Raw genomic sequence first — 14658 nt, 5'->3', positions numbered from 1 at the left:
CAGTTTCTGTGGCCTCCTCACTGCTGACTCCGTGAGGTTGTTGGTTTCATGAGTTCATGATGGGTCTGTACACGCTGTGGTAGTAGCTGGGGTCGGTGTGGGGGGGGTCCATGCCCGGCTTGGTGGCCACCAGCGGGGCTGCGGACAGCGGGCAGCCGTACCCTCCGTACTGCGGCTCGGACATGAGGTTGTTGATGGAGAAGGGGTGGTTGAAGGAGGGGTAGGGGGTGGTGCTGGGGTGGTGCTGGTGGTGGTGGGGGCTCCGGTTTCAGGTGAGCGGCCTCGTGCATCAGCAGCGCGTGATGGTGATGATGGGAGAACAGCTGCTGCGTGTGCGCGAGAGGGGAGGGCACGCGCACGGGGCTGGAGGGCCGGTGAGCTTTGACCCCGGAGCTCTTCACCTCTGAGGCCGCAGGAGAGGAGGAGCAGGCCGGGGAGAGCTGGGAGTCGGACCCGGGGCTGGTGCTGGTGACCGAGCCGCCCTCCGAGCCGGGCCTGCCCGCCGCCGCCGCCTCCTGGCCCCAGCCCCGGCCCCAGCCCCGGCCCGGCCCGGGCCCGGGCCTCCTCCCGGTCTTGAAGCGCTTCTGCCGCCGCAGGTAGCAGCCGTTCTCGAACATGTTCCCGGAGTCCGGGTGCAGGGCCCAGAAGGAGCCCTTGCCCGGCCGGTCCGGGGAGCGGGGCACCTTGATGAAGCAGTCGTTGAAGGACAGCGAGTGGCGGATGGAGTTCTGCCAGCGCTGCTGGTTCTGCCGGTAGAACGGGAACAGGTCGGTGATCCACTGGTAGATCTCGTTCAGCGTCAGCCTCTTGGCGGCGGCCTGCTGGATCGCCATGGTGATCAGGGAGATGTACGAGTACGGAGGCTTCGCGTGCGTGTAGCTCCGCCGGTAGGGTTTGGGCTCCCGGGCCCGGAGGCTGCAGGCCTGCCCGTACACCGGGCTCATCATGCTGCCGTACGGCGGCGGGCTGAGGGAGCTCAGGCCCGGTGCCATCCCGGCTCCAGGGTGCACCGCGGCCCCGGGGCTCTGACACATCCCGCCCGGTACCGACGAGTGGCTCCCCCCCACCGGGTTCACGTAGGGCGCGTTCATGGTGCCGGGGCCGGTCATGCCAGGCGCGCTCATGTAGCCGCTCATGGAGTTCATGGACAAACCAGAGTTCATGTAACACTGAAACACACAGAAGTATTATTACTATTATTAGTGATATTCTTCTTCTTCTTATTATTAGTATCATTATTATTATCACTGTTATTGTTATTTATGCTGGATGATCATATCACTGATCATTTACTCGAAGCCTCACTTGACTTTATAACAGTTTAAAATTTATAATAATTTTCATAAAAAACAAGATCACAAATCACAACAAACTAAAACAAATAAGCACAAACACCAAATTATCCTTTTTTCTCTTTAAAATAATATCTCGTATTAGAACATTTAACTTCGTTATTAATCATTTGTCTAATAGAAAATGTCTCATGTCTCTTCAGATCAGATGTGTGCTTGTGTTGACCTGGTTTATTGAAGCTATTTCTTTAACTTTAATTTTATAAAAAAAACTAAAGTGAAATCTGAGGAATTCTCAGGTTTTTGGATCCTACAACACTTTTAGCAGCTGGAACTGAAAGTAGCCTGATATTATATTATTGTTACGCTACTTTAATAATCATTTATCAAAATGGTTGCTGATTAATATTTTAAAGTCGACTGCATTTCATGCCACAAACGTGCATTTTAATGTTAATGCACCTTTATTATGAGTCATTAATCTCTTATTTTATATTTTCAATCAAACAACCACCACAGACATTAAGCTTAGAGATCAATTATCAATTAAACTACATTTGTTTCCTCCATATTTCTTTATTTCTGGCTTTTCTCCATGATGCATTAATAAATCTAACTTTTTAAATGTTTTTTATAAAATGTTTTCTGAACTCATACTTTAGGAAATGAAGGTTCTTAATTTTCCAGATGTATAAGAAGGACCATAAATAAAATACCTCTGCCTTTGCTTCTTCCTCAGGTTAAATGTTGGGCCTGTGTTTATCACGATAGACCTGAATGATCAGGTAGAGTCAACTGTGTGAAACAGGATTTAAAGAAATAAAAGGTCACGACTAAACCCAGCCAGCAAAAAATACATTTTCATAATTGTTTAAATCTCAGCAGGTTTTATTTTAATCGAGCATTTAAATCTTTTTTTTTTAAGATTGTTTAATTTTGTCGTCATTATTGATTTAGCAACTCAACATTACTTAAATTAACGGTCTCAGAAAAACCGATGACATAGTTTCAGATCAACTTTTCTTACTAGAACAATATCCAGCTTTAAATGGAGTTTCAGAGTTTCTCCACCACCAGGGATCAGATTCAGGGGAACAAACACTGATCAGTAGGATTCATGATCAAACCCTAAAATACTGGATCTGAAAACAACTAATCTACCAGCCTCCAGAAACAGAGGATTCGACCTCTGGGTCTGTAAAGGTGTGGTCATTGCTCATATCTGGTCACAGTAATATATACATGTATTATTAATAAAGGATTATTACATGTTTAACATTTTACATTTAACATCCGTGTGATTAAAAAGGACAAACAATGATTGTTAATAACACAAGATGGATGCAGAACATGTAACTTTAACAGTAAAACATTGTTAGACATCCACTTTACATAATGTGGCCTCGGTGTGACCTACTTTTAATCTGAAGTTTTTTTAATCATCTTAGAAACATTGAGACCTGATTTTCTAAACTTTAATTTAACTTATCTACAGAACAAATCTTAATTTACTTTCTGTGTATATTTTCAATCGCCATAATAATTATTCTCATGAAGGGAATTACCTCCAGTGGAAACCAGGACAATTATCCAAAGAGAAAATACAATAAAATATAATTTCTAAACTGAAGATTTGATTTTTTCTAAGCAGAGAATATTTAGAACAGAAGTAAAAGATTATATTTTAGTTATTGAACATTAATGTCTGATCAGATGACAGATGATCACGTTTGTTCCAAAACTGAACTGAACAGAGAGAAGCTGTTATTCTAATGCAGTGCAGAATTAGAAGTAGTTAAAAGTTAAAATATAAAATAATAATAAATACAAATGACTTTCATATCTTTACTTTTCATTACAAACTTAACTGTAGATTTAATTGGATGTGAAATGATCCAGTCAGTGGATCTTGAGTAAAGTTAATTAGATGTTTATATATTTCTTATGCCTCCTCCGTGCTCGTGATTAAATCTCTGATCAATAACTGATCGATACTTTCAGAACCAGCGGCTCTTCCTCCTCGTGTACCCGCAGCACAGTGCACACACCTCGGTCTCTCCGTAGTAGCTGCTGCCGCTCCAGTCCGGGTGATCGTGCGCCTCCATCTTAAAAGCGCTCAGCATCGTGCACGCTCATCCAAACCGCTGCAAACACGCGGGGTCGAACCCGGACCTGTGCTCCGCTGTCCCCCGGTACCGGTGCGTCCTCTCCGGTTCTCACCGGGACTCGTGGCTCATCGTGACCGGGACGCACGAGCTCCGCGCGCTGACTGGACTGTGCCACCTGCGCTCGCGCTGCAAACTGCGGAGCCGGCGACCAATCAGATGTCTCCCTCTGCTGCCCCCCCCCCCTGAATATGATCAACACCTCGGCACGTGACCCCCGGTGACCGTAAATAATGACGTCATACTCGATTTATGCGTCGTCCCTCCGGTTACTTAATACGTGGAAAGTAACTAACTCAAGTACTGAGGTAATTGTACTTTATAGTATTTACATCAATACTCAGGAAACTTAAAGGTCCAGTCTGTAAGATTCAGGTAAAAAGGATCTGTTGGTGTGTTTCGTCTAAATCTGAATGAATTATTGTTTTCTTTACCCTAGAATGAGTCTTTGTATTTACATACTTTATATTGACATACTTTATATTGACATACTTTATATATAAATACTTTATATCTACATCGAGAGCAGGTCCACTCAACGGAGGCAGCCATGTTTTTTTACAGTAGCCCAGACTGGACAAACTAAACCTTTTGAGTTTTTATGACGACTGAAGCTGCCACAGGTTCTCTCTCATGTTTAGAAGGGGGGGGTGAGGTGAGGGGTGTTCAGCTGCAACATGACACTTCACCACTAGATGTCACTACATTCTACACACTGCACCTTTAAACTCATAGAAAATAAACATTTTGAAGTTTGAAGGTGTTTTTTTTCCCCCTCAATGTTTTCTTCATGTTCTGTTCAACAGGAGAAACAAGCAGAGAGAGGAGACTGGCAGGATTCCTCCTCTTCCTCTTCGTCCTCTTCCTCTTTGACCTACTCCTCCTCCTCCTCCTCTCACTATTTGTGGTCCCACAGAGTGTATTTACCTGGTGGTGACTCTGAAAGGACGACCTGACAGACGGTACACACAGCCGAGGTGAGGGGAAACGGGCGTAGGACCACCATGCTCTCTGCACACACACAGGCCTGTTCCTCCCTTTGTCGACGTCAAACAACCCAGAATACCTTTCACTGCAGGGTCACAGGCTGAATTCTTCACCGAAGCCACAGACGCAGTAATAAAAGGTTTAAAAGTGGCTTTTTCAAACTGATATTGATTCAAAAAGGACCATGTGACTACAGATAGTTGTTACAGGTCTGTGTTTATTACAAACTATGTATTAGTTTATTAGTGATCTCCACTTCCTCCCACTGTAATCAAGCCAAAATAGGTTGTAATTCTAACGCTGCCATCTTGTGCTGGTGACGTCATTTGGAGTCAGAGTCTGTGCAGAAGTGATGGTGGAGTGGAGGCGTGGCATCCAGGTCCTGATACGTGTATTCAACCAATCACGAGTCAGTCTCAGCTGTCAATCATAACGTCTCAGCCTGTTTTTATATCATCAAATAACTAATTAAAACCAAAGTGATCAGAAACACTTGAACAAACATCAGAGCCGTTACGTCGTCCATCTTTATTTAGTCTGTGCTCTAGTCAGTGATCATCAAACTGCTTCCCCCCCACAACTTGTTTTATTTATCAGCCTCAGGAAACTTGTTTATTTGTCCTTCGTGCATCATGTTGTGTTTTCTCCTCTGCAGCTGCTTCTCCTGCAGCAAACATCATCTCAGACGAACAAATATCATCTCTTATCGTTTGTGCTCGAGCAGCTGAGAGTCCAGAAGAGACAGAGTCCACAAGACACAGAGTCCAGAAGAGACAGAGTCCACAAGAGACAGAGTCCAGAAGACACAGAGTCCACAAGAGACAGGGTCCACATGAGACAGGGTCCACAAGAGACCAACCTGCAGGTAGGAAGCAGGTCCCTGCTCCATAAAACTACAAATCTGTGTTTCATCAGCAGATTCTCCTCTTTAATTTGTTAATTAATAGATGAATATTTGATTAGTCTCTTTGTAAATAATAGTTTAAAGGTCTAAATTCATTGTTTTTCTCATGATGCTCATCACCGGGTTTCACCTGAAGTCTCCTCTCACCTGAGTTGTTTTGTTGCACTGACACCTACTGGTGTGCTCCTGCCACTACAGACAAAAAAAAAATCACAAATACAAATGTGTACTTTTTATTTTGTTGACCTAAAATAAGAAATAGATTAAACATGAGTATTAACACGTGGGGATCACAGAGGGAGACGTCAGTGATGTCAGATTTCTGTCCACAAACACAAAATGATGCCTGATGAAATATCTACAAAGTGAATCAGGAGAAGAGAAGTTAAACATTTAACTTTAAAGAAGAAAAGTGCAACGACTCGTCCTGTAACAAAGTCATAATATATAAACACTATTTATTTTTGTATAATTTATTATCTGACTGTATAAATATTCTTGTCTTCAGCTATTTAGTAAAGTTATCACCCTGGAATGTATGAATTTATTTTGAATGATCTTTATGTAGAATTCTGCTGCTCACGTTTAACATATCAATATAATCCTTGTTATCATTGCTGTAATATGTCAATTTGTTTGCCGACGATTTGAACCAAACGGGCTTCCGTACCTAAGAGGTTTGTTGTTAGCTTACTAGCCGTTAGCATAGGTCGTTAGCTTCTTTTAGCTGTGATTTTCTGTTGAGCCCGTTAGCTTCTGTTAGCTGATAGCTTCGCTTCGTAAATATCGTTTGTGTGAGCCGATAGTTTATCTTAGCCATTAGCTTCAGTTAGCATCTTTGAGCTGCGAGCTTCATTCAGCTGTTAGCTCCTGTTAGCTTCATTCAGCTGTTAGCTGCTGTTAGCTTCATTCAGCTGTTAGCTGCTGTGCTGCTGTTAGCTGCTGTTAGCTCCTGTTAGCCAACACGAGGGCAGAGGAGCGTCGGGAACACGTGACTCTGTATTGAACGTCGAGCTGAAGGTGAGTTCAGAAACAGAAACTGTTCAACTTCATGTTCAACTTCATGAAAACATCAAATTAATGAATCAAGTCTCTACAGGCTCGATGGTCATCAAATGAAACCAGAGGCTTCCTGAGAGAGAAGTGTCACTATATAGAATTTATATATATATAATATTTGTCATGCTTTGTACACGTGAGTCCAGATGTCTCCCAACCCTGTGACGAAGAGGCTGGTGAAGGCCGTGGTCGCTCTGGAGCTGCTGGGACTCTTCGGTGTTTATGGTCTGTTCCACACGATGAACAGCAGCAGAGGTTTTTATTACTTTGTTTAATTCAACTATAAACTTTCTCCATGTTTCAACTCAATGACGTCAGTTTCTAGGGTTTTATGTTGAATCTCAGAAATAACTTTTTATTTATTTATTACTTCTAGTGATTCTTGGTTCAGAAACCAAACTTTGTCCGATATTAAAATGTTCCCTGTTTCTCGTTCTTTGTGGTTCAACTTTTAGATTCTTCTAAACTTTGACACATTTTTTTCACTCCACCAGAAACATAACCCCCAAATAACTGCACAAAGTCTTAAATGATTCATTTACTTCCATGATATGAATGAAATTTCCAAACTGCATGAATCATTTCTACTCATAAAATCACTTAAATATTTAGTCTGTCCTGTTTTTTACACATTTTCTCCACATAATGTTTTTATCTAATTTGGTTTTCCACAGATTTCAGAAACACCGTGAACAGACGGTTTCCATCGATCCTAGAAGGTGAGAGCAGACGAACCTCTGACACACGACGGATTCACTCTGAATGTTAAAAGTTAAAATAGGAGAAAATCTCTTGGATATTTATTAAAGTGTAAATGTTCACAGAAATACACGATGATTAGAAAGTAATGTCCCGTGAACCAAGGAAGAACATGGCTGCTCTCCACGTGGGGAAGTGGAGCGGACCCCTGAAAACCAGTTTCTGCTCCTGTTTCCTCCCAGTTTACTACCAGTCCAACGAGTGGGCGGGGGTGAACGGGATCCGAGAGGGAGACCACGAGGCCTGGTCGGCCAAACAGGACTGAAGGCCCCCCCCCTCTCTATGAAGTCCTCATCTACAGTCAGTTCTTCCTCTTCCTGTTCCCGAACGTCCTGGCTCCGGCCCTGGCTCCGGTCCTGGCTCCGGTCCTGGCTCGGCCGGCCGTCGTCGTCCTCTTCTTGTTGAACACGGTCTTCTTCTTCCGGAGCGTTTGGGCGTCGCGCCCCTGGATCCAGTCGTCACGTTGAGACTCCCACTTCAACTGCTTCACACCTGCAGGGACCGAGTGTCAGACAAGACGTCAACACGACTGCTCATTACAAACTGTGGACTGAATCACTAGATCCACAATACTGCTGCTGAAGTTAATTAAATAAAGTTAATTACAGCCGTTTGAATTCAAGTCTAAATGTGCATTTACAGTCTTGTGACACTAAGTCCACATTTATAATTATTCAAATGGATGTTTCAGGCTTTTTCCGATTGAGTCTAATCTAAAGAAAGTTGATTAAAGCATCAATTTGGACATTAAGTAAAATATGAATATGTTGTATTGATGTAAGCTGCATATCTTTGAAATAGAGTTTGACAGGATGTGGTTGATTTTCTCTGTGGAGAAGTTATTAAACTCAGCTGGTGTCCAGTAAACTGAAGAAAATCCTGACTCCTGTCTTTTTTCATCCTGATAACAAGACTTTGAATTCAGCTGCAACAACAATAGTTTGAATCTTCTGTTCATCCACAAACAGGATTTAACTGTTTTAACGGTTGTTCATCAGAACAGGTGAAAATGACGATTCATATTTTCTCTAAACCTTCTCTTATAGTAATTATTCTGTATTTATACAAACAGGCTTGTCTCAGTGCCCTGAGCAGAACGTCGTCTCACCTGCTTTGTCCGTGTTGGCCATGGCGTTCTGCCCGATGTTGTCGAACTTGGAGCCGGCGTTCTCGTCCAGCAGCGAGCCAAACTGAAAAACAGCAAACATTCAAAATCAAGTTTCTTATCCTACAAATGGTTTCATCTCTAAAACAAACTTTCACTGAAGGAGATAAAAAGCTGTGAGTCGTGAGTCCAAGAGGTTTGACAAGATTCAGATGAATCAATTTGTTGACTTATACAAACTATGAATATCTGATCACTTCATCATCTCACCTCCTCAGCAGAAGCAAACATGGCCGTGTCTTTCTTTCCTTTCCTCTTCTTCCCCGGTTTAGAGCCTGAGACCAGAAACCACAAATCATTCTATTTAAAAAAACAATTTGATGTGACAATATATTTATTTTAAATGTTAAATAAACTCAGCACAGACCTAAAGATCCAGAGAAGTTGAGCTCCTCGGAGGATTTCCTCTTCTTCTTGGTGGGAGGAGTCTCCATCTCTTCCTGTGAATCTGCACAGAAAATAACATTTTAATATTTTATTATATTATTATTCACAGCAGGAAAAAGATGCTTAATTCATTATCTAATAAAAGATTTACATGATGCACGCGACTGTTTACATACATATTTTCAAATAGAATTTTTCATCAGCTACAGTGAAATTATTTGGGGGTTTTAAATGTTGTGTTGTTACTAAAACGTTAGCGGAGCCACATTAAGACGTTAAACCAGCGCGTTACTTTCAGGTGAACACAAGTTAAGAAAAGGAAAGTTGTTCTCACCATCGTCATCCTCCAACTCTGGAACTGAAACAGAGCAAAGAAATAAAGAAGAAGATTTTATTTAGTCTCCAGATCGGAGCTGGAACAACCTGAATCTCCCACAGGAGCAAAGTGAACCTCTAAATATTCACTGAACCAATAAACAGCAAACACGCATGAAGATTATAATTAATATAAATCAGTTATCAGCACGTTCGCTACCTTCGTCGTCATCGTCTCCACCTGCGTCCATGAACGTCCCCCCTTCGTCCTCCAGCTCGTCTCCGAAGTCTTCCTCGTCCATACTGCCCAGAGACACCTCCTCGTCGTCCAGGTCGTCCATGTCCGAGTCGTCCGAGTCAGAGGCCTCAGCGCCTTTCTTACCTTTTTTACTCTTCACGTTACTGAGAAATGTCGAGTGAGATGACGTGTGAATGAAACTAATTCATATTGAAAACAGGGAATGATGGAGATTTGCAGGTAGGTTGATAAACAGTGTCTGTCTCATCCATATTAAAAACAACAGAACACGAGCAGACAGTTAGGAAGAAATAAAAACCTGATGATCGAAACTCACCCTGCAAAGTCCAGATCATCAACTGCCAGGTCAGCGAAGTACGAGTCTCCCTCACAGGAATCTGTTCACAAGTCACATCGTGTCACAAAGGTTCAAAGTCTGATGGAACAGAAGCTGTAAGTAAAAAGATCGTCTCTCTGCAACTCACCGAGTATTTTCTCAAACTCTTCATCGTCCACGTCGTCCACGCTCTCGTTGTCTCCGTCCCGACGAGGACGACGAAGCTGCTTCTCCTGCTGACGTTTCTTAAAGAAGCTGTAGAGACGATGGATACATTACAAACTAGAAGCTCCTTCCTGTGTTTTTGTTGTGGTTCCATGAGGCAGAAGATTGTACTGATTCTTTCTAAATTCTCCATTTTTCTTTTAAACCTGAGATGGAATTCATTTCAACAAAAATAAAAAAGTCGAAAACATAACCAGTGGATGAAAGACGAAGGTTTCTGACTCACCGATGGAAGAAGATTTCATCCACAGGAATCTGACTTTCCTCTTTGAACAGGAACTCTTCGCAGTTCACTGACGACAGACAGAAAATCATCTCTTACTAAATGTTGTTCAGAACAAGAGGAGAAGAGGATGTGCTGTGAACTCACCTGGTAGAGAGTTGAGAGGAAGCCTGTGTTTGGGCATCATCGCTGCAGCATCCGTGTTTTCTGAGGAAGTAAAACAGGAAAGTAGAAATTATCTTTTTTCTTGCCCACAACTTTTTATTTATTTGATGACTGGATTCATGAATCACTGGGTTTTCCTCTGGTTTCATTTGTGTTACTCTGCCCGTGATTTGAGGTTTTCACCACAGACGCATTGTACGACTATCAATCAGATATTTAATAATCAATAACTAAAGAATTCATTACGTTTTCCCCTCAGCTGTTTTGGGTTTCTGAAGACGAATCGATCCAGGAAGCGGATGAGGGTGAAGTCCTGCAGCGGGTCCCCGGTGTACAGGATGAATCCTCCCTGTGGACAGAAAACACTTCTGGTTAACATATTAAATCTTTTCAGGATTATATGTTCTAATAAAAAAAATGAAATAAACAAATCAAGCCTCTTAAAACAGGGACAACAGTAAAGTATCTGACTCCATCTGAGACAAAATGTGAAAGATACAAACTCCACAGATACAGAACTGATGCTCTAGTAATAAATACAGAAGTAGTTTGATTCATGAGAAGTTACATTTTACCTCCAGGATTGTTTTTGCAAACAGTGACACAGACGGATGGAAGTGCACAGTGAGCTGCAGACAGAAACACAGGAATCAGTTTGAAAGGGATTCAGAAACATTAGTTTATTCCCTGCAAGTCATAATAAATGTTGAAGTATATATTAAGGTATAAAAATGTCGTTATACACAGGATGACATCCAAAGCTTCATTAATGAGTCGACACCTTTGTGTTTATTGTGATTTGTGCGTCTCACCCTCTGCAGCTCCCATAAAGTCGTGTGGTCGGCGCCGCAGTATAACGGGTTTCTGTGCAGCGGGTCGTAGATCTGCTGTTTTTTCCCTCCTGGAAGTAAACAGGGAGGAAAGATTAAATATATAATGATGGTTATGAAGTTTAACAGCTCAAGTCTATTATTTGAAATGTGACATATCTGTGACTGAATAATTAACAAACACAGATATCAGTTATCTCAGATCACAGACCTTCCAGGTTCTGATGATGTACCCACGATGCCGTTGGTTTGGGCTCCGCCTTCTCTGCACTCGCTCCTTCCTCTAGCTTGTCAGCGTCCACAAAGCGCTCCTCTTCATCATCGCCTTCTTCGGCGAGGTCTTTGAACTCCTCTTCCTCTCCGTCCTGAGTGAACACAGCAGGAAGTCGAGTTAAAAACAAACTTCAACATCTAAACTTTAGGATGAGGAAACTGTTAAATACGTTTTTATCAATATTTAAGACCGTTTAAAACTGCCGTAGTGTTTATTATCTATGGAATCTTATTTCTGCCAAGAATATAAAACGTATAAATGATAAGTATTTTCTGTATTTGAATTTTGTTACTACTTTGCCCTATTTAGGACAAATTATTCCCAAAATCCATATTGTGATCCAGTGTCTCACCCCGTCCTCCTGCAGCAGGACCTTCAGACCCGGTTTGGCCTTCATCACCTCGGACACCAGGAACAGCGCCCCGCAGGTGAAGCTGGCGTTCTGCTCGGCGCTGACCTGCAGCAGACGCTTCACGAAGGCTTTGACCCGCCGCAGCACGATGTCGGCCTTCAGCGACTTGTACAGCAGGTTGAGGAACATGCTCTGCCTGGAGGACGACGACAGCCCCGAGTCCAACAGCTTCCTGCAGAGAAGAAGAGATGAAGTCAGAGTTTGAAACAGAGTCCGACCGATTTACAGCTATTTAACTTTTAACAATCCAAAAGGAAAGATCTGCATTCGTGTTTATTTTCTCAATTTAAGGATGTTTCACCTGTACAGGGCGACGTAGAAGCGGTCGGAGACGGTTTGCTGCGAGTCCATCACCTGGAACAGCAGCATGAGCGCCTGCACGGCCGTGTTGAACTTCACCAGATGAACCACTTTGAACAGCGTGTCCAGCTGCTCCTTCACCTTCTCGTCTCCGGCGCTGGCGTACGGATACGCCCTGTTCACGCCCGACAGCAGGGCACTCAGCATCTTCGACTCGATGTCCTTTTTCTTGATGCAGGCGCGGAAGAACGAGAAGTAGATGGTGATGAGTTTGGTGGCGAGCTCGGCCTCGTCGTGGCTCAGCATCACCTGGCTGAGGAAGCAGACGGCATAGTACTGCGCCTTCGGGCTGATGTTGGGCCGGAACATGAGCCGCTCCACCTCGCAGGACACCACCACTTTCATGTTGGGGTGTTTGTGCAGCAGCGTCTCCAGAAGGTACGACGCTTTTGCCGCCGTCTTGTACTCGGGGTCTCCCAGCTTGTTGACGACCTGGATGAGCAGCGCCTTCTCCTGCTCCGGGCGGCTGCACAGCAGCTCATGGGCGGTGGCCAGCGCCTTCGTCTTGGTCGCTGCCACCGTGTCATGAGCCACCGTGTCCAGAGCCACCACGAACTCGGCATAGTGGTGCTTCAGCTGGTGCTCGAAGTACCAGAGGAGGAGGCGGCGGTCGCGAGCGTCCCTGTTGCCGCTGGCCTTCTCCTCCAGCTGGTCGAACGGGTGCTGGGCGAAGGTGCGGAGCTTCCTGTGCTCCGGCAGCAGGTCGGACAGCAGCAGCTCTCGCAGCGTGTCCAGAGCCATCAGACCCATCCGCCGGCTGCCCTTCTTCTTCACCATGGACACCAGGCCTTCCACGTGCTCCAGCGTGTGCACCGCAGCGTCCTGGATCAGAACCGTCATGGCCGCCATCCTGTCTGCCAGCACGCCAGTGGAGACGACGGTCTTCATCCAGGAGGAGTTGGCTCCTTTCTGCAGGTTCTTCTTGCTCTTGTAGAGCGCCACATCGGCCTCAAACAGCTGCTGGGCGAGCGCCTTGTACTGGGAGACCAGTTGTGGATCCTGCGTGGCGGTGGAACCCTCGGCGCTGTAGTCCAGGTCGAACCACTTCCCTCCAGGTTTGACCAGCAGGACCAGCCTCTGCTGAAACTCAAACACGTTCACGTTCTGTTTTGCCTTTTTCGCGGCAGTGGTTTTCGTCTTCTTGGTCTTTGGTGTGATTCCTGCCGGCTGCTCACCGGTAACTTTCCGCGGAGCGCTGGAGGCTTGTTCTTCTCCGGACGCCGGCTTGGCTTTGGCCTGTGTCGGTTCCTTCTGGCTCGGTTCTCCTGTGTCTTCACCCTCTGGCTCGTCTGCGATGACGCTCTGTCCGGCGAACGCCTTGAGGCCCAGTTTGTTGATGAACTTCTGCAGCTCGCCCTCCTCCAGGTCGTCTATGGCTCCTTTCTTGCCTCCATCGACGAGGTCGTTGGAGTCGTCCAGGCCGGCGAGGAAGATGTAGTCCGCCTGGACACGGAGGAGAGAAGAAGAAAGACCAGACAGGTGATTCGTTAATCAGCAGCTCAGTCAATTACAGTTTTTATCGTCATTATTATGGATTACAGAACATCTAAACTGGAAACACAGTCAAATGGCTTTTACATTTTAGATCAGCTGTTTGTACTTTATGAATATTGTAAATGTGACTTTATATAAGTAAACGGCTCAGGCTGTCAGTGAGTTAATGAGGTATATGTTTTAATAAGAGTTTAATGTGTTTTAATGATCATAAACACGCAGGTTAAATCTCTACGAGCTTCTGAACGGTTTGTCACCTGAGTTCCTCCGAGCTTGAGAACCTCCTCCAGATTGAACTCCTCATCTTCTTCTCCTCCTTTGTCTTTCCTCCCTGTCTCTTCACCTCCATCAGCTGCCCCATCCTCCTCCTCTTCTCCTCCTCCTCCGCAGTTTCCACCCTCCTCCTCCTCGTCTCCTTCACATTTCAAACTCTCTCTTTTCCTGCGCTGTTTGCTTCTCGCCATGTTGCTGCTGCAGCGTGAGGACAGTGACCCGGAAGAGGAAGAAGAGGAAGAAGGTGACGTCACCGGGGCATTTCCGCTAATCTTTCCCTCGTTGCATTAAAATTGAATATGAAAAGAAAAGTCGCGCAAAACTTTAAACGTTATTTTGTTTTATTTTTTTTACGTTAAAACTGAAAACTCGAAAAACTCATAAAAAAAAATACAGGAAAGAGTTTAGTGCACGTGGTTTCTCTGAACTACGTCACCAGAGGTCATCCAATCGGAGCGTTTGTTGTCACCGACTTGAGAAAGATTGTTTTCAAAATAAAGCGAAAGCTTCTTTAACACGTGTTGTAATAAGATGAGATCAGACTTTTACTCCCGTTAAACTTTAAACCATCACACTTACACTATATTACACAGGTTAATGTTTTGTTTTATCTTTTAAATGTGTTCAAATACATTTCCCCTCAGCTGCCTGTGAGACGGTGGAGATTTGGGGGAATTTAAACCACAGCATAGGAAGTTAAATAAATACAATATAATACAATTTGTGTGTTTTAATACAAAGGATTTTTCTGAAACTTATTTGTGTTCATGACTAAAGTTTTTTCAAAATCCTGG

The 14658-nt window shown here is 44.1% G+C and overlaps 3 protein-coding genes across 3 annotated transcripts; 1 reads left to right on the top strand and 2 right to left on the bottom strand.

Annotated features, from left to right (window-relative positions):
* LOC118099868 (hepatocyte nuclear factor 3-beta-like) lies at positions 1–3571 on the bottom strand. The gene is given in 3 exon segments (XM_035144645.2): positions 1–259; positions 261–1169; positions 3341–3571. Coding segments are annotated over 3 exon segments (1197 nt in total). The 5' UTR covers positions 3416–3571; the 3' UTR covers positions 1–46.
* Positions 3572–5999: 2428 nt separating this feature from the next.
* LOC118099426 (protein CEBPZOS-like) lies at positions 6000–8040 on the top strand. The gene is made up of 4 exons (XM_035144042.2): positions 6000–6368; positions 6554–6662; positions 7082–7126; positions 7349–8040. The coding sequence occupies exons 2-4, from the start codon at positions 6554–6556 to the stop codon at positions 7429–7431; spliced, it is 237 nt and encodes a 78-aa protein (XP_034999933.1). The 5' UTR covers positions 6000–6368; the 3' UTR covers positions 7432–8040.
* On the bottom strand, positions 7180–14102 carry cebpz (CCAAT enhancer binding protein zeta). The gene is made up of 17 exons (XM_047338085.1): positions 13849–14102; positions 12039–13540; positions 11678–11909; positions 11263–11416; positions 11034–11122; positions 10797–10850; positions 10468–10570; positions 10204–10263; positions 10060–10126; positions 9757–9863; positions 9609–9669; positions 9254–9435; positions 9053–9076; positions 8699–8779; positions 8542–8606; positions 8275–8356; positions 7180–7658 (listed from the first exon to the last, which is right to left on the bottom strand). The coding sequence occupies exons 1-17, from the start codon at positions 14053–14055 to the stop codon at positions 7468–7470; spliced, it is 3261 nt and encodes a 1086-aa protein (XP_047194041.1). The 5' UTR covers positions 14056–14102; the 3' UTR covers positions 7180–7467.
* Between the last annotated feature and the right edge of the window lie 556 nt (positions 14103–14658).

The sequence above is a fragment of the Hippoglossus stenolepis genome, chromosome 20, assembly GCF_022539355.2.
Source record: "Hippoglossus stenolepis isolate QCI-W04-F060 chromosome 20, HSTE1.2, whole genome shotgun sequence".
NCBI lineage: Eukaryota > Metazoa > Chordata > Actinopteri > Pleuronectiformes > Pleuronectidae > Hippoglossus > Hippoglossus stenolepis.
This window is presented reverse-complemented; position numbering and strand designations above follow the sequence as displayed.

What these genes read in the sequence shown, in the direction of transcription:
- cebpz (XM_047338085.1), bottom strand. Translation starts at nt 14,055, where the DNA reads ATGGCGAGAAGCAAACAGCGCAGGAAAAGAGAGAGTTTGAAATGTGAA. An exon ending in TCAAGCTCGGAGGAACTCAG is followed by an intron (nt 13,541 to 13,848) that starts GTGACAAACCGT and finishes CTCCGTGTCCAG; the next exon opens with GCGGACTACATCTTCCTCGC. An exon ending in AAAACAGCTGAGGGGAAAAC is followed by an intron (nt 10,264 to 10,467) that starts GTAATGAATTCT and finishes TTACTTCCTCAG; the next exon opens with AAAACACGGATGCTGCAGCG.
- LOC118099426 (XM_035144042.2), top strand. Translation starts at nt 6,554, where the DNA reads ATGTCTCCCAACCCTGTGACGAAGAGGCTGGTGAAGGCCGTGGTCGCT. An exon ending in CACGATGAACAGCAGCAGAG is followed by an intron (nt 6,663 to 7,081) that starts GTTTTTATTACT and finishes GGTTTTCCACAG; the next exon opens with ATTTCAGAAACACCGTGAAC. An exon ending in GTTTCCATCGATCCTAGAAG is followed by an intron (nt 7,127 to 7,348) that starts GTGAGAGCAGAC and finishes GTTTCCTCCCAG; the next exon opens with TTTACTACCAGTCCAACGAG.